Consider the following 21761-nt stretch of genomic DNA (forward strand, 5'->3'; position numbering starts at 1 on the left):
CCATCTATTCTCATTCGCCCACTCTGTCTGTTGGTCTCTGTCTGGACATTCTATCTATTCTTATTTGTGCCTTCTGTCCATGTGTCCATCCATCTGTTCCTGTCTGCACTCTCTCTCCAGCAGTCTGTCTGCACCTTTGGTCTGTCTGACTCCCTAGCCTCATCCACCCCCTCTTGTACAGCAAGGGGGGAACATTCACTGTGGCTTCACATCCTGAGTTGGGTGGGCACTTGGCATATATAGTCACTACTGATGCCCCCAAGAAAGGACAGACCTGGTGCGCCATTATGTGCCCCTCTGAACCAAGCAGTCACCTCCCTGGAGCTGGATGGGAGCAGGGGGCTTGGGAGCCTAAAGGAGAAAGGCCCCATGTTCCATTCCCTGACTCCCTGAGCCAGACAGTCCCTACCCTGGAGATGGGTGGAAGCTAGTGCCCCCTTGAGGGGAAAGGCTTTGTGCCCCATTCCTTGCTCCCTTGAGTCAACCAGCTCCTACCCTGGGGCTAAATGAGAGACAGTGCCCCCTCTAGAGTGGACAGCCTCCCTGCCCTTTTGCCTGCCGAGTTTTACCTAGTGTCTCTCTCCTTCTCTCATGAAATAACCTCCCAAGTCCTTGTCGCTGCTTCACCCTGACAAGGATCCTAGATGTGACAGGGCTGAGGGTGGGGGTGGGGGACCCTGTCTCTGTTCCTAGCTGATGTAAGCCAGGCCAAAGTAGGGCACTGGAAATCCAGGCCTTACCCCCCCCCCCCACCCCAATCTTGGAGAGACTGCACATGAGGGTGGGGGAGGGTGTTGAATCCTCATTAGATCCATGGTGTATGGGACAGACTCAGCCTGGGGAGGGAAGGTGGGAAGCGGAGGGGGGCCATGTCGGCTGCTGTCAGATCCATTCACACAAGGGCCTTGTGCAGCGTGGTTGGAGGCAGAATTTGCTGCAGAAGCAGCAGGGAGGAGAGGGAAACGGAATTGGCAGATAAGGGGATGAGGGGTTCCCCTCTAGGGGGCTCTGGTTAGAATCAGGTCCCATGCAAAGGGGTGCAATGACTCAGAACAGAACCCAGGAGTTCTGGCTCTCACCCCAACCACCGGCCCCCACTATTTCCCCAGAGCTAGGGAGAGAACCTAGGAGTCCTGGCTCCCAGCTCTCATGTTCTCTGACCTACCAGTTCCCACTCCCTCCCCATGAACCCAGGCATTCTGACACTTAGTGCTGCCATTTCTAATTCATACCTTCCCACCCATTGCCATAGGAGCGATGTGGGGGGCACAGAAGGGGGGTAGGTGCAGCTAATGAGAGACCATCCGGGCTATTAGCTCAGCCAGCCACAGATCCCTGCCTCCAGCCAGGGGTCACCTGGGGTCACTCCCCAATTAGGTCACGTTTTTCTCCTGCCCAGGAAACAACGCTGTAGCCTCTAGCCTCCCTGCCCCCAACCCTTGCCTGGAAGCCATCTCTGGGAGCGGAGTGGGGCCTCATGAGTCAGAGCACAAGGATTGTGAGCGCTTTGAAGGCAGAGACTGTGTCTCTCAGAGGGGTTGGGGCAGCTTGAGGCAGAGGTCCCAGCCTTGGGCTGTGGAGCAGACATGGGGAGGAGATTGGGTGGAAATTCAAATGGTCACATCTGCTGCTGTCTCTTTAAATGTCTCCCCTCCCCCAGTTCCCAGCCCTGGTGAGTGCTGGGCAATGGGGTGAATAAATCTAGGGTCAGAGAAAGCTGGCCCCTCACCCATGGGTCAGAGCAAGGGGAGAGGTGGCTGGGTGCCAGGCTGCTTGGATTCCATGCCCAGCTTTGAGAGGCCAATGGGGTCGAAGGCTGCCCCGTAGGGCTGGCACTGGCTGCCAGGGGAGAGTGCCCGCTGTGCGGTCAGAAATATCTTGCCCCAGATGAACTGATCTACATATAGCCCTCAGTCTGTGTCTGCCAGCAAAGCTCCCTCACATTATCTACTCTAATCTATCTATCTAATCTGTCTGTCTGTCTATGCCCATCTACCCCATCTCTCCCTCCCTCTCGCCTTCCCCCATCCTCCACTCGGCCCCCAATCCCCCACCCAGCTGCAGGGCCTCGCATGACTGAAGGAGTCTATTCCCTATGAGAGTCAGTTGCTGTGGGCTCACAGTCCCTCCCCCCGCCCTGCCAACACTCATAGCCCCCTCTTCCCTTGCCTCATTTCCCCCCTTGCAGCTGATATGGGCAGGGTCAGCCAGTCTACTGCCTGACCAGTGTCCTCTGGAACCAGGGCACAGACTGCTCCCCCTTTGCCCAAGGGAGTGTTAGCAGGCACACACTGTGCGTCCACTCCTCACCCTGGGCCAGTCCCCTCCCCTGCACCCCCGCCACGGCCACCGCACTAATGAGACGAGGGAGAGAGACCTAGGCAAACGCTGCCCCCTAGTGGGACACCTGGCAACTGCCTGTGAGGCCAAGGCCCAACTGTTGGGGTCACAATGGCCTGCTGTGATGGAGGGGGGGGGGGGTGGGAGTCAGGATCCTGGGTTCTCTTCCTGGCTCTGCAAGGGGAGTGAGGCCTAGTGGGCTAGAGCAGGGAGGCTTGGAATCAGTACTCCTGGGTTCTCTCCCTGGCTCTGGGAGAGGAGTGGGGGTTGTTGGTTTAGAGCAGGGGGCCTGGGAGTTAGGACTCCCGGGTTCTCTCCCTGGCAGCGGGGCTGACATCCACTGTGGGCTCTGTGGCAAGGTGGGTGACCTCTGTGCCCCCAGAAAGGGGAGGCAAGGACAAAAGGGGCAGGGCAGAGAGCAGTCAGCCCTGTGGGGGAGAACTGGGGGATAGGTCTGGTGCTCCCTTACAGAGTTCCCTATGAACTGGTTGCACACAGGAGCAGGGTCTGGGCCTGCTGGGGGTTTGCGATTGTTGTGGTGTTTCAGCCTGGTGCTCAGTGGGGTGCAGCAGGGGTTGGGGGGTGAGGGATTCACACTGGGAGGAGGGGGGCTTGCAGAGGGGTTTGGGCAGTGCAGGGTTAATGGTTGGAGTCAGTGTAGGAGTCAGGGTCATGGTTCAGGGTTGGGTTAGATGTCAGGGATTAAGGATCAGCGTAAGGAGGCGGGATCAGAGGTTAGAGTTGGGGTTGAGGCAGGTGTGATGTTAGAGTAGGGCTATGGGGTGCAGTAGGGGAGGGGTCAGGGTTGCCTAGAAGGGCCAGGCACTCCTAGAGGGGACAGGCCCTGTGCCCCATTCCTCACCTCCCTGAGCCAGTCAGTCCCTGCCTTGGGGCTGGATGGGAGCCGGCGCCCCCTAGAAGGGACAGGCCCTGTGTGGTCTCTGTAGCGTTGGGCTGTGTGGGCCAGGGACTGCCCTGGGTGATGGCTGGGATGGGCCAATAGCCCAGCTGTGCGCTTAGCAAACAGGGAACGAGAGGCCAGGCCCGGCACTGTCAGGCAAGGATGGTGCGGGGTGGGGGTTGCCCTGGAAACAGACATTTAATACAGGAGAGAAAATATCGAGTTTTAATTTAAAGTCCCCATCAATCACACATGGCTGGGGGGGGAGTGGATTGTCTGCAAATGTCCTTGGCTTCCCACACTCCTGGGCCAGCTCTGCGTGAGGGTAGGGGCTGGAAGAGAGGGAGGGCAGAGCTTGGAAGGGGCTATGAGTCAGGAGTGAGGGGCACCAGCAGAGCTGGGGGTGGCAGGAATGGGATGGGAGGGGCTGTGGGTCAGGAGTGAGAGGCCAGCAGAGCTGAGGGAGCCCTGGGAGTATGCAGGTGCATTGGGGAATACTGGAGGGCAAGAAGGGAAGGAGGTGGATGACTGAAGGAGATGAGGGAATTCAGCAGATGAAGAGATTGATGGAAGGTGAGAGGGGAGGGGACCAGAGTAGGAGCACGGGAGGTGCGGGGCCAGGAGACACCAGGAGGTCTGAAGGTGCTAGCAGAGATATCTCACAGCCACGCAGAACCCAGCAAGTGTGAACCAGATGCGGCCCAAAGGGCAGGTAGCCTGTGGAGGAGATGTTGGAGAAGGCTTTGGAAAAAGGGGAGTGGGGTGTCTCTTCTTGTCAGCCCTCCCTCCCCATGGTAGTGATATTCCAGGCAATGGCCATGTGGGGCAGGAATCTGGCCTTATTAAAATGGGGATAAATCAAATGGAGCCTGCCCACATCACTGGGTCTGTGTGTGTTGGAACAAGGGTTCCTGGGTGTGACGTAGTGCGGGTAACTTGCTAAGGCTGTGACGACCTCTGCTGTCTGGTCATTATGCAAAGGGGGCTCCAAACCTGTCTGACCAGCTAACCCCCATGGGGAGAAACAAAGGAAGGTGGAATGCCGCCCCTGGCTGGAGGGCAGGGCTGGAGGAGAGTTAGTTAGTTTTCTGTCTGGGAGCATGGAGGAAGCAGCCTCAGCAACAGGCTGGGGGGTTTAGAAGCCAGACCCTCCACCCCATATCAAGGGGGGCTGAGGCATCCTAGGCCTGCCCTGTAACCTGGTGACATCTGTGCTGTGCTGTATTCTGGAGAGGCAATAAACTCCCTCTGTTCTACTGGCTGGTGGAGTCTGTTCGTGCCCTTTTGGGGGTGCAGGAGGCGGGGGATCCCAACACGCCGTCACACTGGGTTCCTTCCCCACTGGTGGGAAGGGACTGGGACCAGCACCCCTCAGACAGTCCTGCAGCTGAGTCCCGATCCTCTGAACCAGCCAGTTCCAGCCACCCCTACACACTGCGGACAGACAAAGCCATTCAGGGTGCCCAGGGCTGGGCGGGCAAGGGCTGTGGGTCAGGAGTGAGGGGAACAGCAGACATTGGCATGGATCCCAATGTTCAGTGCAAGCCAAGACGTGGGATTCAAGTCTGAGCCTGAGATCCTGCTGTCTGGCACATTCCCCCCACTGGCTGTTCCCCCCTTAGGAGGCAGGGGGCTGGGAACAGCCCCAGGGAGAAAGGAACTGCTGTCAACTGGTAAAGGCCAGGTCCTTGTGGGTGTGGCTCCAGGAGCTGCCTACCATGCGGAACCGGGGAAACCGTCCTGTAGCTGGGCACAGTGGTTCAGGCATCTGCTCCCACAGGGACCTGACCTTTCCCAACTGGCAATTTTTAACTTCTGCGCAGGGCTGTTCCCAGGCCCCCTGCCTGCCAGTGGCCTCCATCATTATCCCATAGTGCCCCCGCAGCCTTCTTCCTTGCTCAGCAACATGCTTCTTTATTCCCCAGCCCCCTATAGTCTGCTACCAGCACCAGGCTGATATACTTACATAGTGTGGGACACTCCTGTAGGTGCTGGAGGAGACAGGGAAGTGCAGGTGGGAAGGGGATACCCCAAAGATTTAGGGTGGTGGCAGGCCCCCAAAGATTGGCTTAGGTAGGAGACAGGTGGGGAGGGCAGAGGGAGAGGATGAAGATGGGGATAGATAAGGGAGGGGTTGGTTTGGGGAGACAGTGGGGACCTTTCCCAGTTCCAGCTTCAATCCAGCCCTGCCTGCCAAGGGAGAGCACCTCCTTCTGAATCCTCTGCCCTGCATGCTGCCCCTAGCACTGTTCTGGGTCCAGCCCAACCCACCAGGGGAGAGCACCCCATTTCAAGCCCCTGCCCCACAATACCCACTAGGGCCACCCAGGGCTAACCCTGCCAGCTGAGGGAGAGCACCCAGTGCTAAGCCCGCACTCTGATTTTCTGCCATCCCACCTCCATCTATGCTCTGGAGGGATGGGAGGGATCTTGGGGGCTCCATCTGGCTCCCCATCCATGCCTGTGTCAAGAAGGGGGTTGCATCTTTTCCTTCTGCCCCAGTGGTGAGCTGTGCAGCTCTATGTGGGATGGGAGGAGGGACAATCCTAGATACAAGGAAGAAATGTCATTAGTTTTGTTTTTAATGTAAATGCAATCAAGGGCTCTTCCGGAGCCAGGGCTTAATTAGGGCCAATTGAGATTCCACTCAGTCCCTCCCCCACTTCCATCAACACTCTGGAGGTTAATGCAGGTCAAGAGGGAAGTGCCCCCCCCCCCAATGGCACTCGCAATCTCTGCCATCCCAACCCTGAGCTCCCCCAGGTCTGCTAGTGCCTCTCACTCCCAACCTACAGGCTCTGCTAGCCCAGCCCTGGCAGCTTCATCAACTTGGAGCTGAATTTGGCTCTTTCCCAGGGCAGGGGAGGGTGCCAGACAGCCTTGCTATGGTGCCACCTGGTGGTGACTCTGCCATCATGAATGGGTGAGGATTAACCTCCTTTTTCTTTATCCCGTCCAGTTCCACTTTTCTGTTTGGCCCTTGGGAGTATGAGAAGTTTGAGCCTCTGCAACACTGGGGGAGTGGGTGAGGAAGAGAATGAGGGCTGCTGCAGACAGCATTGTAGCTAGGTATTTTTGTGCCGGGGTAAAATATTAATTATGTGCCCCCTCTCCTTAGGTTAGCATGTGTCACACTCTTTACTTTGGCAGCTTATTATTTTTCTTTATTGCGTATTTGCAACCCTGATTATGATGCACCTGGGGTGAGTGCCCCACTTGCCCCACTCTTGTTATGGCCCTGGCTACAGAGCAACATCTAGGCCCTTTATGTAGGGGGAAGGTTGGCAACAGCTCTGATCTAGACCTAGTGACCTTCTCCTTCTTGGAGTGACAGAAATCACTGGTGCCCTAGTGGGTTGAACTTAGCCAGACTAGGGAGCCTGGAATCCTGGATTCTCTCCCCAGCTATGGGAAGGGAGTGGTATCTAGTGGTTAGAGCAAGGGACTGGGTTCTCTCCCTGGCTCTGGGAGGAGAGTGGGTACTGGTGGGTTGGAGCTGGGAGCCAGGACGCCTGGGTTATATATTTTGTCCTGTCTAGTACCTGTTCTGTGCTTCAGTTTCCCCATCTCTAACATGGTACTGACTATGCCTAATGTGCATGGGAGGTGTGGACAAGTTGGCCTGGCTGAAGCAAGTATGTTAGCTCCCTGGGGAGCTCCCTGTTGCATCTTTGGCTCCAGGGTGCTGGGCCTGCAATAAACTACAGCCTATACTGGAACAGGATACCATACTCAAAGAGGCTCTGGGAGACAGACCCATAGTCTCCTATAGACAACCACCTAACCTCAAGATGATTCTTACCAACCACCACAGGACATACCACACTAATACCAACCCTGGTACCTTCCCTTGCAACAAACCCCATTGCCAGCTTTGTCCACATATTCATTCTGCTGATACCATTATTGGACCTAACCAAGTGAGTTATAAGATCAAGAACACATATTCCTGCGCATCCAGAAATATAATCTATGCTATCATGTGCCGAAAGTGTCCGTCTGCTATGTACATTGGACAAACATCTCAGACACTTCGCCAAAGGATTAATGCCCACAAAACAGATATCAGACAAGATCACAAAGAAAAAACAGTTTCTTGCCATTTTAACCAGAAAGGACACTCTCTCAATGACTTAACCACCTGCATTCTGCTACAAAGACCTTTTACATCTGCACTTGAAAGGGAATCCTCTGAACTGTCATTCATGTTAAAATTCGACACTTTCCAAAAAGGACTCAACAAACACTTGAACTATCTCACCCATTACCAAGATAGTTTCCCCAATTATCACCTCTAATACCATTAACTCACAAACATCCCACTCTCCCTACCTCTAATATCATCAATTCACAGACACTTACCTTCCTTCCTTCCCCACCCCCCTGCATCCCCCTCCTGTTCTGCAATGTGATTTGTCCTTTTCATATTTGTTCATTTTTTTAATTGTATCCTTTGGTATATATGGTTGTGACTACTTTCTTCCACTATTTGATCTGAGGAAGTGGGTCTGGCCCACGAAAGCTCATCATCTAATAAACCATCTTGTTAGTCTTTAAAGTGCTACGTTGTCCTGCATTTTGCTTCAACTACCCCAGACTAACACGGCTACATTTCTATCACTATTCCCAGTGTGGAGAGTCTGGCTTAGCATAGTGGCCAGGTTTGCTGGCTCTCAGAGCTACCTATAGGCAATGGGGGAAGGACCAGCCTGCCCGTTGGGGCCTGTAGTGGGCCTGAGAGGATGGAAACAAATGAGGGCCCCAGGGGACATTAAGGTGCAGGTAGCAGGGTGGAGGATCTGCAGGGGCTGCTCTCCCCTGACAGGCAGGGCTGGACCCACATCCCAGCAGCTCCCCACTCCCTGCAACTGGTGCATGCAGTAAGAGTTGCTGACCTCAACTAGGGGGCGTGTCTCTGCAGGACCTGACGCAATGGGGCTCTGATCTCAGTTTCAAGGGGGCAGGTCTGAGCAGCGTGGCTGAAGCCTGTGCATGCTGCAGTAAGATATCTGTATATTCCCAGGGAACCCAGGAGGGTCTATCTCCTTACATGCATCCCCCCCATTTGCCTATTCATCTCTCCGCATACCTGTCTGTCTGTCCCCCCACACCCAGCTCTCCCTGCACAGCCCCAACCATCTGTCCAGTCTTCATGCATACCCCTTTCCCTCCATAGCCCTGAGCAGGGGCCCAGCAAGAGACTGACAGCAGCATGTGTGGGACACCATGAGACATTGTTTATTGGGTTGTCAAAAGTGGGATCTCAGGGAAGGGGTGGGAGGAAAGTGGAGGTCCTGGGGTCAAGGGGGGCTCTACAAGGGTGCCAGTCTCAGGCAGCAGCTCACTCGAGGGAGTCCGGTTCCAGGTCCCAGTTAGGGTTGTCCCCCCGGACCTTGGGGCCCCCACTCTTCTTGGACATCAGGATGTGGCTAACGCTCAGCAGGGTGGTGGCTGTGTGGGTGGCCAGGCAGATGGCCCTTTGCTTGACCAATAAGGCATCCAACACACCCTCCTGGGCTGCGTCCATGGTGGGAGCCCCCTCCTTGCTCAACTGGACACCAGTGTTGGCCCGGCCCAGTTGGTGCAGGGCCTCCAGCATGGCCATGGTCTCATTGACTGGCAGCCCCGCATTCTCTGCCAATGCTGCTGGCAGGGTCTTCAAGGCCTGGGCAAACTCCAGAATGCCATACTGCTCCAGACCAGGGGTATAGGTACCCAGTGTCGACAGACGCACAGCCAAGGCCATCTCAGTGGCACCTGCTCCAGGCAGCAGCCGGCGGTCACTCACCAGGGCCTTGTAGACGTTCACACCATCCTTCACTGCCTCTTCCAAATTGCAGAGGAGCTCGTCGGTGGCGCCACGCAGCACCAGGGTGGCCACGGGGCAGGTGGTCCCATCCTGGCGGAACACCACCACAGGTGTGCTCCCGATCTCACTCAGGTAAACACGTTGGCAATACCCCATGGTGCCGGGTGGTGGGGGTACCAGACTTGTGAGGGGGGTAGCACCCACGGTATGGCACAGGCGCTGCAGCTCCAGCCGGGAGCTGAGCCGCACCACCAGCAAGCCCAATTTGTCAGCATAGTGCAGGGCCAGTGGGTCCACTCGCCCACCCACCACCACCACGGCAGCTCCCTCCTCAGCAATGGCCCGCACATGCCGCCCTAGCAGCTCCTCCTCGGTTCCACTGTAAGCCCGCATCTCCGCCGCCCCCTGAAATACCACTGTGCCTTTGGCCTCGGTACTGGCTAGGCCGAAAGGGCAGCAATAGATGGCAATCCGGGCCTCCTCTGCCTGGTGTGACTGGCTCTCAACCTCGGTGCAGAAAACCATACCCTGCAGCAGGCAGGAATCGGTGACACCGCCCCCCGGCACCTTGCAGAGCCGGACATTATCAGGGTTGAAGGTGCCTTCTGGGCTCAGTACGGCCACACAGGACTGGGCCACCAGGCCAGTGAGGAAATCCTGGTAGCCAAACAGCTTGCTGCCCACGGCGGCATGTAGGGCCCAGGCCACCCCCTCTGTGTCCCAGAGATCTGCCAGCATGTGGCAGGCCAGGCTGGGAAGCAGTCGCAGGGCTTCCTTGCTAGCCACTTCATAGCCCTCCCGGATAGCAGCCATGGGCAGGCCAGATCGCAGCAGCTTCTCAGCATTGTCCAGCAGCGCCCCAGCTAGCAGTGCCACGGCGTTGGCCCCATCACCCATCTCCTCCTCCTGAGCCTGGCTGGCGGCAGCCAGCAGCCGTGCCACTGGGTTCTCCAGCTCCAACTCCCGCAGGATAGTGCCTGCATGGGTCGTGCACAGGGTCTTGCCCAGGTGGTTGATTACCAGCTTGTTGCGGCCCAGTGGCCCATAGGAAGTGCGTAAGCAGAATGCTAGGGCCCGGCAAGCTGCGATGTTGCTGAAGAGTGACTCCTGCAGGCCAGAGAAGAACCTGGTGCCAGCTTTGAGCAACTGGGGCAGGCCTGGGGGTAAGGGCACATGGGCAGCCATGACCTGAGGGAAAAGAGATGAAAAATGGCCACAGTAGAGCTGGCTGGAGGAGGGAATAGGGCACGAGGCCTGTCCCCTGCAGGGGTGCCAGCTCCCACCTGGCCCCAGGGCTGGTACTGGCTGGCTCAGGAAGATGGGGAACATGGCACAGCACATGTCCTCTCTAGGGGCCGTTGACTCCCACCTAGCCCCAGGGACTGGCTGGTTTAGGGGGGCAGGGAATGCAAGGGGGACCTATTCCCTCCAGGGGGTGCTGGCTCTGGGATATCGTTGCCCAACAGCCCCTATTGCCATGCAGTGGTCTCATCCACATCCCCACACCTGCCGCCCAGCCCTGCTCACTTTTTGAGTGGGACAAAGAGGCTCTGACACCAGGGTCCTCTGGCTGGCACCAGGGGTCGGTAGCCAGCAGCTGCAAACTGTAAGTAAACAGTCGGTAACCAGCAGCTGCAAACTGTAAGTAAACGGGATGTCACAGTGGCACGTTCCACGTTGGAGCTCTCACACTCTCCCATTGGCCAGTGTGGCAGTGAGGTCATCACTGGGTTGGGCAGGATGGGGGGGAATGAGGGTAGGAGCAGATTCATGGGAGCTGGGGTGGGTCCAGGATCCTTCCTATTCTGCTAACCCTGCCACTCCAGGCTGTCTCCAGCAGCCTGAGACCCGCCTGTCCATCATCTCACAGCTCCACCTCCCGTTCCACCCCAGAGGTGGCTGCATTTCCACAGCACTGAATGGAGGGGCTGGTTTGAGAGCACTGAACGGTCTACGCGAGGACCTGCCCATCCATCCATCCATCCATCCATCCATCCATCCATCCATCCATCCACACTGAGACTCCTGACTCTTCCTCCCTTTTGGTGCCGTAGGACAGTTAGCTGCTGCCCCACCCAGAGACCCTCAAGCAAAGCCCACATCCCCTCATATTCAGGGATAACCAGGCCCTTCCTTGCAATCACATTCCCCCAAGCAGATTCCTGCTCCAAGCTCCTAGGAAATTGGTTTTGGATCAGCTCCTTCCCCTACTCCAGGGAGTTATGACTCCTCTCCCTTTGCTATTTTCACTAGAAATGGGAATCTTCTCCACTTCCTGTGCTGAAGGGACTCAACCCGCCAAGGACACATGCCACGACCGCCAGGTCACAGCTTGCAACCAACTCCACAGGGTACCAAACCCCAGAGCACCAAGGAAGCAATGCAGCTTTCTCCCAGCTCAGCCTTGTTCTTTGTGTGCTACAGCAAGACATTCTAGGACCTCCGCTCACACTGGAGCACAGCAATGCAATCTAGGGCTTCCGCTTGCAATGTGGTGAAGCAATGTATTTTGGGAGCTCTGCTTGCACCAGAGTACAGCAATGCATTCTGGGAGATATGCACCTGCTGCAGCACAGTAATGCATTCAAGTACCTCCGTTGGCACTGGGGTGCAACAATGCATTCTGGGATCTCTACTCACACCAAGGCACAACAATGCATTGTGTGAGCTCCTCTTGCACTGTGGTGCAGCAATGCATTCTGGGACCACCACTTGCACTGGAGCGCAGCAATGCATTCTGAGAGCTCTGCTAGCACCAGAGTGCAGCAATGCAATGCATTCTGGGACTTTGGCTCACACTGGGGCTCAGCAATCCATTCTGGGACTAATCCTAAGCTTTGATAGGAACTGTGACAAAGCAATAAAATCGTCCTGACACCCAAGGGAATTTGGGGAGACCCTCCCCTTTTTCTCACCCCTATGCCTCCAGTCTTCCAATCATCGGCCTCCCTGGGCAAAATTGACAGGCTACAAGATTATAGTCCCGCCCATCTCTTCTGCTCCCGCCACTCTACCCCAGGTTCTCCAATCAGGCGTCTCTCTCTGCCCGCCAAAGTCGTTCCTCCACCCTCCCCTCGCCCCAACTGTCACTCAAGCGGCGCGCGCTCCCGCCCCGACCCCTCCCTCGTCTCAACCGTCACTCAAGCGGCACACGCTCCTCCCGCAACCCCTCCTCTCGCTCCAAGCGTCACACTCAAGAGGAACGCGCTCCCCGTCCCCTCCCCCCCCGGCCCTTCCTCATTGGCTCCCTCCCTGGCGCGTGTCCTCGACACAGCGTCCGTTGCTTGGTTGCCCGGGGAGACACTGCGGGTGGGCAGGACCTGAGGGGCGAGTTGGAGCGGAGCGTGCGGGTCTGGGGTGAGGGGACCGGTGTGGGGAAGGGGCAGGTGGGGGGGTAGCTGTGGGGATGGGGGTAGGTGGGAGGGGCATGTTAGAAGGGGTAGCTGTGGGGGAGGGCACAGATGGGAAGGGTATCTATAGGGAAGGGGGAGGGCAAGGGCAGCTGGGAAGTGGGATGGGAAGCTGTGGTGGAGAGAGGGAGGGTGCCCTGCAGAGGGTAGGTGCTGGAAATGAAGGGGACATGTGGGTTAGGGGTGCAGATTTAAGGTTGAAGTTTCTTGGGGTGTGGTAAGTGAGGAGAAGGCCAGGTGTGGAGGGGAAGGAAAAGTGGGTGGGGAGACTGAGGGGTAGAGCAGTCTGAAGGAGGGCTAACAAGTGGAGGTGGCAGGTGAGGAGAGGGGAAGTGGGAAGAGTACTGGTGGGGCAGATATGAAGAGGGAGGGGGACAGGTATGAATTTTGAGGAAGCTGCAGTTGTGAAGTAATGGGCAGCTATCGGAGGAGAAAGGGCAGGTGGTGGCAGCTGGGAGGAGGGGAGGTGGTGAGGAGAGAGTGGCAGATGTGAAGTATGGGGAAAGGCAGGTGTGAGGAGCCCTGAGAAGCAAATGGGAAGGAGGTTGGGTGTGTAGGGAGGGGTTTGAGATAAGAGATTTGGAGAGGTGGGGAGAACAGGAATTGGAGGGGAAGGAGCGAGCAGGAGCAAATGAAAGGGAGGCATGGGTTAGGTGGCAGGTAAAAGAGTGTGGGATGGATGTGTGGCCTAGTTTGCTCTTCTGACTGTACTCCCAGAATGTCTCCCCCACAGCTATCCCTCTCATGTCCCATCTACCTCTTTCCTATCTCCTTCCCACACTACCCCACCCTTTAAACCTGCTCCCTCCCCTCTGCCTGCTCATCCCTCACAGCTGCCCATCCCACCTGTCCTTCCCTCAGTCCTACTCACCTGCCCCCTCCCCAGCAGCTACACCTCACCTGTCCCCTCCTCCACAGCTATCCCTTCCCACCTACACACTCCTGTGACCCCCACCCTCTTCTACTTGCCCCTACAGCTGCCTCCCATATGCCTCTTTCCACCTGCCCCCACTCCCACAGCTACCCCACCTTTCCTTTCCCACCTGCCTCCACCCCCATAGCCATCTCTCTCATGTATCCCTTCTTCCTTCTCCAGGATGAATTTGGGGAGAAAGAATAGGGCATACATGGGTTTGCTAGAGACAGTAAGTGACTTTCCCTCAAAGGCACAGCTAGTTAATGGCATAGCAGGAACAGAACTGATCCTCCATTGCTCTGTTCAGTGTGCAATCATTTACCCCACAGCAAATGGTGTAAAAGCCACCTGAAGAGAATAATAGTACTTTGTGCCTGCTTTCCTCTTTGGTAAGGAGACCATGCAAGGGGCAGGATAACAGAGTCTCCTGCTGTAACCCTCTGGATCCCACTCCCCTCCTAGCATCAGGGATAGAACCCAGGAGTCCAGACTCCTGGCACCCTCCCAAAACCCCACCCCCCTCAAAGAGCTGGGAATAGGACCTTGATTCTTTGTCCCACCTGCTGTGTTATACTGTTCTTTCTTCTAGTTAAACAGTATGTTTCCTAAATACACATTCTTTTTCTTCACAGAGCCTTTGGTGAATGATGAGTGCTCGCCGCCGTGGCACGGCGGGTGACAAAAAACAGCGCAAAAGCACTGCACAGAGATCTTCTTTGGTATTGGATAGTGAAGTGGGCCAGCCGGCACCTCCACCAGAGGAGACGGGTATTTCCTCAAACCTTTTACTAGTTCTGCCTACTATGCAGATGATCCAATGCCCTGAGTGCCCCATAATGCCATGAACACAAATGCTCAGCACCTCTGTAAATCTTGCCACTAGCTCTATGTATCCTAATCTGTTTCAAATTTGGATGCAAAGGTCATGTCAAATAACTAGACGTTTGGCCAGCCTGCAGGCTCTTGGGCCTTGACTGTACTCTTAGGGCCTGATTTTCAAGTGTTGTGCTGAAGTCCATGAGAACTGCAGGCCTTAACATTCCCTGCATTGTTTGAGTTGTCAGCTCCATCTGTGGGAGAGCCCACATACATAGGACTGACAAAGTCCTCCTAGGTTATGTTCCAAGTCATCCTGTCATATTCTGTTTAAACATATCAAGCTCCATCTTCAAACTAGTTAAGTTGTTTGTTCCCACTATATCTATTGGGAGGCTGTCCAGAACCTCTCTAAACCTTCAGGCTGTAGGAGGCACCTAGACCTCACTAGGAGATAGGAGGAAGTGGACCAGATTTCTATGATTTATTCATCTGGAGGCTGAAAGATTGGGTTAGAGTCAGAAACCTTCTAATTTCCAGCCTACATTTATTTGTGGTCAGTTTATCCCCTTTTATTCTCATGCTAACATTGGCCAACAGGATTCTGGCATTTTAGCCACCGTATTATTTAACTCGATCGTTTTCAACCTCTAGTTTGTGGACAGACAGGGTATGTCTAAGGAGGCCGCAAAAGAAGGTTGTCCCTATAGAGCAATGTATCTGTAATTGTCAAAGAGTGCTGCATCTCCATTAAAAAAAATGTTAGGGGCCTGCAAATGAAAAATGGTTGCAAACTTCTGATCTAACCTGCTCCTATCAGGTCTATTGTTATGATTACAGTGGGGCCTATAGTGCTGCATTTTACAAATAGAGTGGTGAGTGATTGTCCCTGTTGCAGAGCTAACACTCGAGATATGTGGTCACCAACCCATCAATCGCGATTGACTGGTTGATCCTGGGGACTCGACCAGTTGATCATGAGACTTTTGGTGGCCTCCCCCTTGCAGCCTCCACCCCCAAGATGAGCGCCGTATTGATGCTACCTCCAGGGACAATGGAGGTAGCACGGGCTTCCTGCGGAGTGGGGAGTTGTTCTGCAGCTGCGTGCCAGGTCCCAGAAGTGCACGGGCTGCTTTACCTCCCGCCACCCAAACAGCCGGCGCGGTACCTAAATTGCTGGTCTGTCGCCCTGGGGACTTTGTTTCCTTGCTGCCTTCCTGCGCACGGGGGAGGGAGTGGGAGTCTGGGACTGTGCCAGCTCCAACTGCTAAGGCAGCACATGCTGCCGTGGGGAGCAGAGGAGCAAGGCATGCACTGCCCGAGCAGTTGGAGCTGGCACGGTCCAGGACTCCCCCTCCCACCCCCGTGCTTCCCCCCCCGCGCAGGAAAGCAGCAAGCATGCGACAGACCAGCGTTTCAGGTGCTGCGCCACCGTTTGGAGGTCGGGGGAGAAGTCTGCGTGCTCCCTAGGCCTTGGCCCGCAGCTGCAGGATCCCCAGGTACCGTTCCCTGTCCTGTCCCCCTGCCCAGACCCCCACAAGTACCCTGTCCCCTGCACTGGCACCCTGCTCCAGCACCTACTGGCACCCTGTCCCCTGCCCTGGCACCTACTGATGCCTTGTCCCCTGCCCCAGCACCCACAAGCACCCTGTCCCCTGCCCTAGCATCCTATCCCCTGTCACAGCACCCTGTTCCCTGTCCCCACCAGCACAGTTGGGGCCACGTTAGTGAGGCTTGAGGAGTTGTGTTTTTGTATCTCACTTGTGTGGCCCCGACTGACTTTCAATCAGTGACCCCTGATTGAAAACAGGTTACCCGTCCCTCTCATAAAGACAATGCTGAAACCTTTTGTGTTTGACATAATATTTTATTTAAAAATGAAGCCTAGCCAACATGCCCCCAATTGGGGCCAAGCCCTTATCTGGCCACAGCATCATAACACTCCTGTAACCTCCACCCCGACCCCAAATCTGAGCCTATTTGGGGACCCCCCTGGAATCCCCTGTCCTGAGCCTCTCACATTCCCAAACTCCTGCACACCCCACATCCTTAGTCTTCTACCACAGCACTCTTGCATCATTCACATTTACACACTGCAAATCTGTGTCCTGAGCCCATCATACTCCCAACCTCCCTGCTCTAAGTCCCTCACTTACCCCCAAACTCCTGCACCCTCACATCCACAAGCCTGTGGCTTGCTCAGCACCCCAACATTCCCCAGCCTGGAGCCCCTTCCCTGAGCCAGCAACCCCTTCTCAACATCCTCCCACATCCAAATTCCCTCCCAGAGCTTGCACCTCTCACCTTTTACCACACCCAAATCCCTCATTCCCACCCCAGAGCCCGCACCTCCTTTCTCAACCTAGTGAGGGTACGGCTAGAGTGCAGGAGTTTTTCTGGCAAACACGCTCTTTTGGCAGCCCCTGTATTTCTCATTCCGTGAGGAGTAAGGGGGCTTCCAAAAGAAGGTTTATACCCAACTTATGTCCAGTGTAAGCCTTGCCTTGTTCAATCAAACCTAGTGCTAACATTCTGGCCTGCTATAGGAAGTGAAATGCAGCCCTGCATTTCACCCTATTAAATGTATCAGACTACTGAAGACATCCGCAAGTGTTGTTCATTATGGGCATCCATGAGACCCAGCTGCCTTTAAAATAGTTTTAATGGGGGGGGGGGGGGGGAAGAGAGAGGAGTTTGTTTAAAATGTCATCAGCCTGGCACTGGGTTTGAACTGCTGTTGTAATGTGAGAGGCTCCTTATCCCACTCCCTAAACTAACCAGTCATCTTTGACATGGTGCCAGATGCAGCCACTGCTCTAGAAGGGAAAGGTCCAGTGTCTCTCCCATTCTCTGCCTTCCAAAAGCCAGCTATTGCTCCCTCTATGGGGCTGGATCAGAACTCACATCCTGGAGGTGAAAGGCCCTGTATCCGGTTCCCTGCCTCCCTGTAAGCCAGCTGGTCCCCCACATGTGAGACCATACTGATGCTCTAGAGGTGAAAAGCTCTGTCTCGCAGTCTTGGACCCCCAATTTATCCATTTTTTTTCAAGCAGTCCTTTCTTCAGACTCATCATTTCAAACTCCTAGCTGTAGATGTTTATCTTAACCAGGTCTGCAAGCCCTCCTCCCCCTCAAATTGTTTCCCTTCAGTGTGTTACCACAGTAACCCAACCGGATTCCCAGCAGCAGCTCTTCAGAGCTCACGCTAGCTCTTACGTTCCAGTGATCATTGCTGCCTAATGTAACGTGCACGAAGCCAGCTCTGCTCAGAGCTTCTGCTCCAATCCAATCTGCCACGACAGTCAGTGAAATGACATCCCCTTGTCAGGCAGCTGAACGCTGGCTGAATTGGGAAGCAGCTCCCTGGGAGCTGCATGGGTGTGCTCCCTGGGACATGACGCTGCAGGTGGGTTTTATTCACCAAGTGCAGAGGGTTTGATTAGGGACAAGGGAACAAGAAACAGAAGAAAAGATGAAAGGGAATAAAGATTAGGTCTATAATATCATTGTGCCTGGGCATGGCCTGGCCACATGCTGGTCCCCCTTGATATGCCGTGAGTCATCAGGACCAGATGTAGATTTCCCCTCTTGGTAGCCGTCTCCTGTCTGTTTCTTGGCCATGGGTGCATACAAAGTTATAGCTGGGTCTGCCCGATGATGCTCCCACCAACAGAAGTTGATCCGATATTACCTCACTTGCATTCCTAGTAACAAATCCCTTTAGAGGATCATTTTGGGTGCCTCTGTTTTCGGTTCTTATATGAGGACAACCTGGGCCTGATTTTCTGAGCTGCAGAGCACCAACAACTTCAGCTGATGCCATTGGGAGCTGGGGTTGCTCAGTCAGTGCCTCTGAAGATCAGGTCCTGAATGGGACAGTGAGTATTAGAGGCACCTTGGGTTGAACATTTGATGGCTAGTGACAGCCACCAGGTGCTATGCTGTGCTGCAGTGGCTCAGAACTGCACAGTAGAAGCAGAAAGACACACCCTGAGTTCTCTATGTAGCTGTCAGGAGGTGCGATGTCAGCATGTCCAAGCTAGCTTTGATTGAGATAGCTTGCTACGAATAGTAGTGTAGTTGGACTAGCTGTCTGAGTACAGTTCTGCCCCGGGCCATGCTACGCTTCTATTTGGAGTGAGCTAGTTTCTTCCAAGCTAGCTGGGGTATGCCAGTGTGCACTGTCCTTACTGCAGTGAAAACATCCGAAGTTCCTCCTGCACCAGAGTCTCAAGCTGTTAACACTTGAGTGAAAGGAGAAGTCTCCTGCATCCCCTGGCCATTCAGGGGCTAAGAAGCATGCCTGAATAGTTCCAGTCCATTCAATGGGGGCAATTGTATGCTCAAGTGATTCATTCTAGAATCCATGACTGCCTGTTCTCCTCCAAGCCACCCCTCCTCCTCACATATGTGGCTCAGTCATGTCATTGTCCATTAATACGTGGAGCTGTTTCTAAAGCGCTGCAGAAAGAGAAGAGGTGATAGGAGAAGGGGAGAGAAGTGGGGAGTGTGGCTGGCCATGCGGCACTAGCATCACTCAGCAATTGCCACTTCAATGGCTATTGGGTGGCGGTGGAGGAGGAGAGATCCTGGGCAGGAGGTTCACTAAGCTGTGTACAGAGTCAAAGTGTAATAGGGAATAGCTGTCGAGTCTGTTTCCAAGGCAAATATCGCTTATTCAGGCTTGAGCATCACACCAGATTAGGCTTTTATCCTGTGTCCATTTGTCACAGCAGTCCTGTTTAGACTAGAGATGTTAAATTTCAATTAATTAGCTAATTGAGTAGTTGATGTAATTTCCATCAACTCCTCGATTAGTTGATAAAGGGGGTGCTCACTATCCCACTGCGCCTCTCCTTTTAAAATGTACAAGAACTGCTTGCAGCTCTTGTGTATTTCAAAGGGAGAGGGGCAGTGGGAATCCGGGCCAGCAGGGAGCAAAGTAGTCCCTGTTTGCAGGGGTTCCCCTCTGCCTCTTCCTTAGAAATGTACAAGACTTGCAGGCAGCTCTATACATTTCAAAAGGAGAGGTGCAGCAGTGGGACCAGAATGAGTGGGACTGTTTCAATCCCCACTCGTGCCGTTTCCCCACTGCTCCTTGCTTGTCCTGCCGCTTGTGGCGATGGTGCAGGGGGGAGGGGAACTGGCTTTTAAGCTGGCTCCCCTCAGCACCAGCTTGTGCTCCCTCCTCTTGCTGCCACTGTCTGATAGAGGCAGCTGGGGTAGGGGGGGGAAGCGACTAGTTGAGTTCCTACTCGACTGTCCGATAAGCATTTGTTTTTTGGGTAGTCGACTAGTCACTTACATCCCTAAGTGGGATAGGTTTGGCACTGAATGTTGTTGATTAGCACTGGGAGTGACAATAGCTAAGGCTTATCCATTGGATTTAATTTCAGCAGTGAAATGTAGCCATTTCTGAAGTAGAGTACCACAGACAGGAGGGAGAAAGGACATTTTAGATGGGGTATCAGAGTGATTCCTGACTCTTACAAAAAACATCCCACAGAATCTTTAATGCTCATGCAAGCAAATGATACCTTTCATGGGCTCAGAAAGGTGGAGAGAGCAAGACAATCTTTGTAGGATATTAGTACCTAAATATTTCAGACCTGATACTTAGTAGGGACATCAATGTGTAGTTGACTACATGATTAACTGATAAGCCTTATAGAATACACATACACCCTCTTGCTATCTGTGCAGGATCATGTGGAGCTGCATCCCCTTCCCCCACTGCTGCCTCTGATAAAGAGACAGCAGTACAGAGAGTGAAGGGGGCAAGCAAGAGCTGGTACATATGGGAAGTTGACTTTCGAACCAGCTCCCTGTCCATATTGGCTCCTGCAGAGCTGCCTTCTCTCCCCCCTTGCTGCCTTGCACAGAAGCAGCAGGGGGGCCAGGCAGGAGCCAGTGCTCGGAGGGAGCTGGGTTAAAAGCTGCCTGCTCCATCTCCCATGCTGCTGCCTCTATCAGAGGGCATAGTCAGGAGTGGAAATGCTATCCCTTTCCTGGGCCCACCCCCTTCCAACCTACCCTCCCTGTCCCTTTTCAGGGACACCTCTCATGAAGGGATTCTCTGGCAGGAGGTATTAGCACGCCTACAAAAGGGAGCGGTAGAGAGGGTCCCCCCACGTTTGCGGGGCAAGGGGTTTTATTCCTGATATTTCATCGTCCCCAAGCTCAAGGGCAGGGTTTGTCCCATTCTCGATCTCAGGGATCTCAACAAGATGGTGGTGAAATCCAAGTTCAGGATGGTAACCCAAGCATCTGTGATCGCGGTATTAGAGTTAGGAGACTGGTATGCAACTCTCGACCTCAGAGATGCTTACTTCCACGTGGCAATGAGATCGAGCCACAGGAGGTTTCTGTGTTTTTATAGTGTCCCATTGTCATTTTCAATTTACGGTGCTCCCGTTTGGCCTGTCAACAGCACCCAGGGTCTTCACAAAATGCATGTTGGTCATGGCGGCATGCCTCTGCAAAAAGGGGGTGCACGTCTTTCCATACCTCGACGACTGGCTCATTCGTGGCTGATCCTACGAACAAGTGGAGGCACATGTATCCCTCACAATGGCTCTCTTCCTGAGACTAGGCCTCATGCTGAACGAGGAAAAATCGTCACTGACTCTCTGTCAGCACTTAGAATTTGTGGGGGCCCTCATGGATGCCACGGTGACGTGAGCCTTCCTCTCCAGGAACAGATTTGTGGCTATAGTGGATCTGGTCTCCGAATTAACCCGGTTCCCCATGATGACCGCCTGAGCGTGCTCGAGGCTGCTGGGGCACATGGCAGCATATACGTATGTGGTGCGCCACACTTGAATGAGACTCAGACCATTGCAGGCCTGGCTAGTGAAGGTGTTCGACCAGTCCAGGGGTCTCTGGGACACAGTGCTGACGGTGCTTCCAGAGGTGATTACCTCCTTACAGTGGTGGGCTCAGGAGGTGGTGGTTTGCAGTGGGGTTCCATTCACTGTGCTTCCCCCCCAGTGACATTAGTCATGGACGCTTCCGACCTAGGTTGGGGAGCGCACCTAGGGCGTACCAGAACCCAGGGCTTGTGGTCTCCTGCAGAGCGGGCTCTGCATATAAATGTCCGGGAGCTCAGGGCGGTCAGGAGAGCCTGCGAGGCATTCCTGACGAGGCTGTCACACCTCTCGGTCCTGGTGCACCTAGACAACACGGTGGCTGTTTTTTATATCAACAAACAAGGGGGAGCCCGGTTATCTCCCCTCTGCTGCTATGAGGTTTTGTTGCTCTGGGACCTTTGCATAAGGCACGGTAAACACTTGCAGGCGGAGTACCTGCCGGGGTGCAAAAACTTGTGGCCAGTGCATTGAGCAGGTCCTTCGGAGCCCACGAATGATCCCTGAAAGATACAGCCATAGATCGGGTTTTCCTCAGATGGGGCTGTCCCCTAGTGGAACTCTTTGCGTCGGCATGCAACAGGAACTCTTTGCATTGGCACGCAACAGGAAGTGCCAAAGCTACTGCTCTCTACTGGGGTTGGGGGAGTGCTCCAGCAGAGATGCCATGACCATGGCAGTCTGGCCAGTCTCCTTTATGCAT

The 21761-nt window shown here is 54.6% G+C and overlaps 1 protein-coding gene and 1 pseudogene across 8 annotated transcripts in view; one reads left to right on the forward strand and one right to left on the reverse strand.

The window, feature by feature from the left end:
• Nucleotides 1–8456: 8456 nt before the first annotated feature.
• On the reverse strand, nucleotides 8457–12111 carry LOC102454336 (T-complex protein 1 subunit theta pseudogene; annotated as a pseudogene).
• Nucleotides 12112–12276: 165 nt separating this feature from the next.
• The window catches only part of DNAH2 (dynein axonemal heavy chain 2), a 293067-nt gene continuing 283582 nt past the window's right edge, over nucleotides 12277–21761 (forward strand). For 6 of the 8 annotated variants that reach the window (XM_075908072.1, XM_075908076.1, XM_075908077.1 and 3 more), the window contains exons 1-2: nucleotides 12290–12407; nucleotides 14009–14144. In XM_075908072.1, the coding sequence (XP_075764187.1) occupies nucleotides 14021–14144 (124 nt within the window). In that variant the 5' untranslated portion in view covers nucleotides 12290–12407; nucleotides 14009–14020. Of the gene's footprint in view, nucleotides 12408–13705; nucleotides 13766–14008; nucleotides 14145–21761 lie in introns of all 8 variants that reach the window. The other 2 variants (XM_075908074.1, XM_075908075.1) reach the window with 2 other exon arrangements.

The sequence above is a fragment of the Pelodiscus sinensis genome, chromosome 24 (genome assembly GCF_049634645.1).
Source record: "Pelodiscus sinensis isolate JC-2024 chromosome 24, ASM4963464v1, whole genome shotgun sequence".
Classification (NCBI taxonomy): Eukaryota; Metazoa; Chordata; order Testudines; family Trionychidae; genus Pelodiscus; species Pelodiscus sinensis.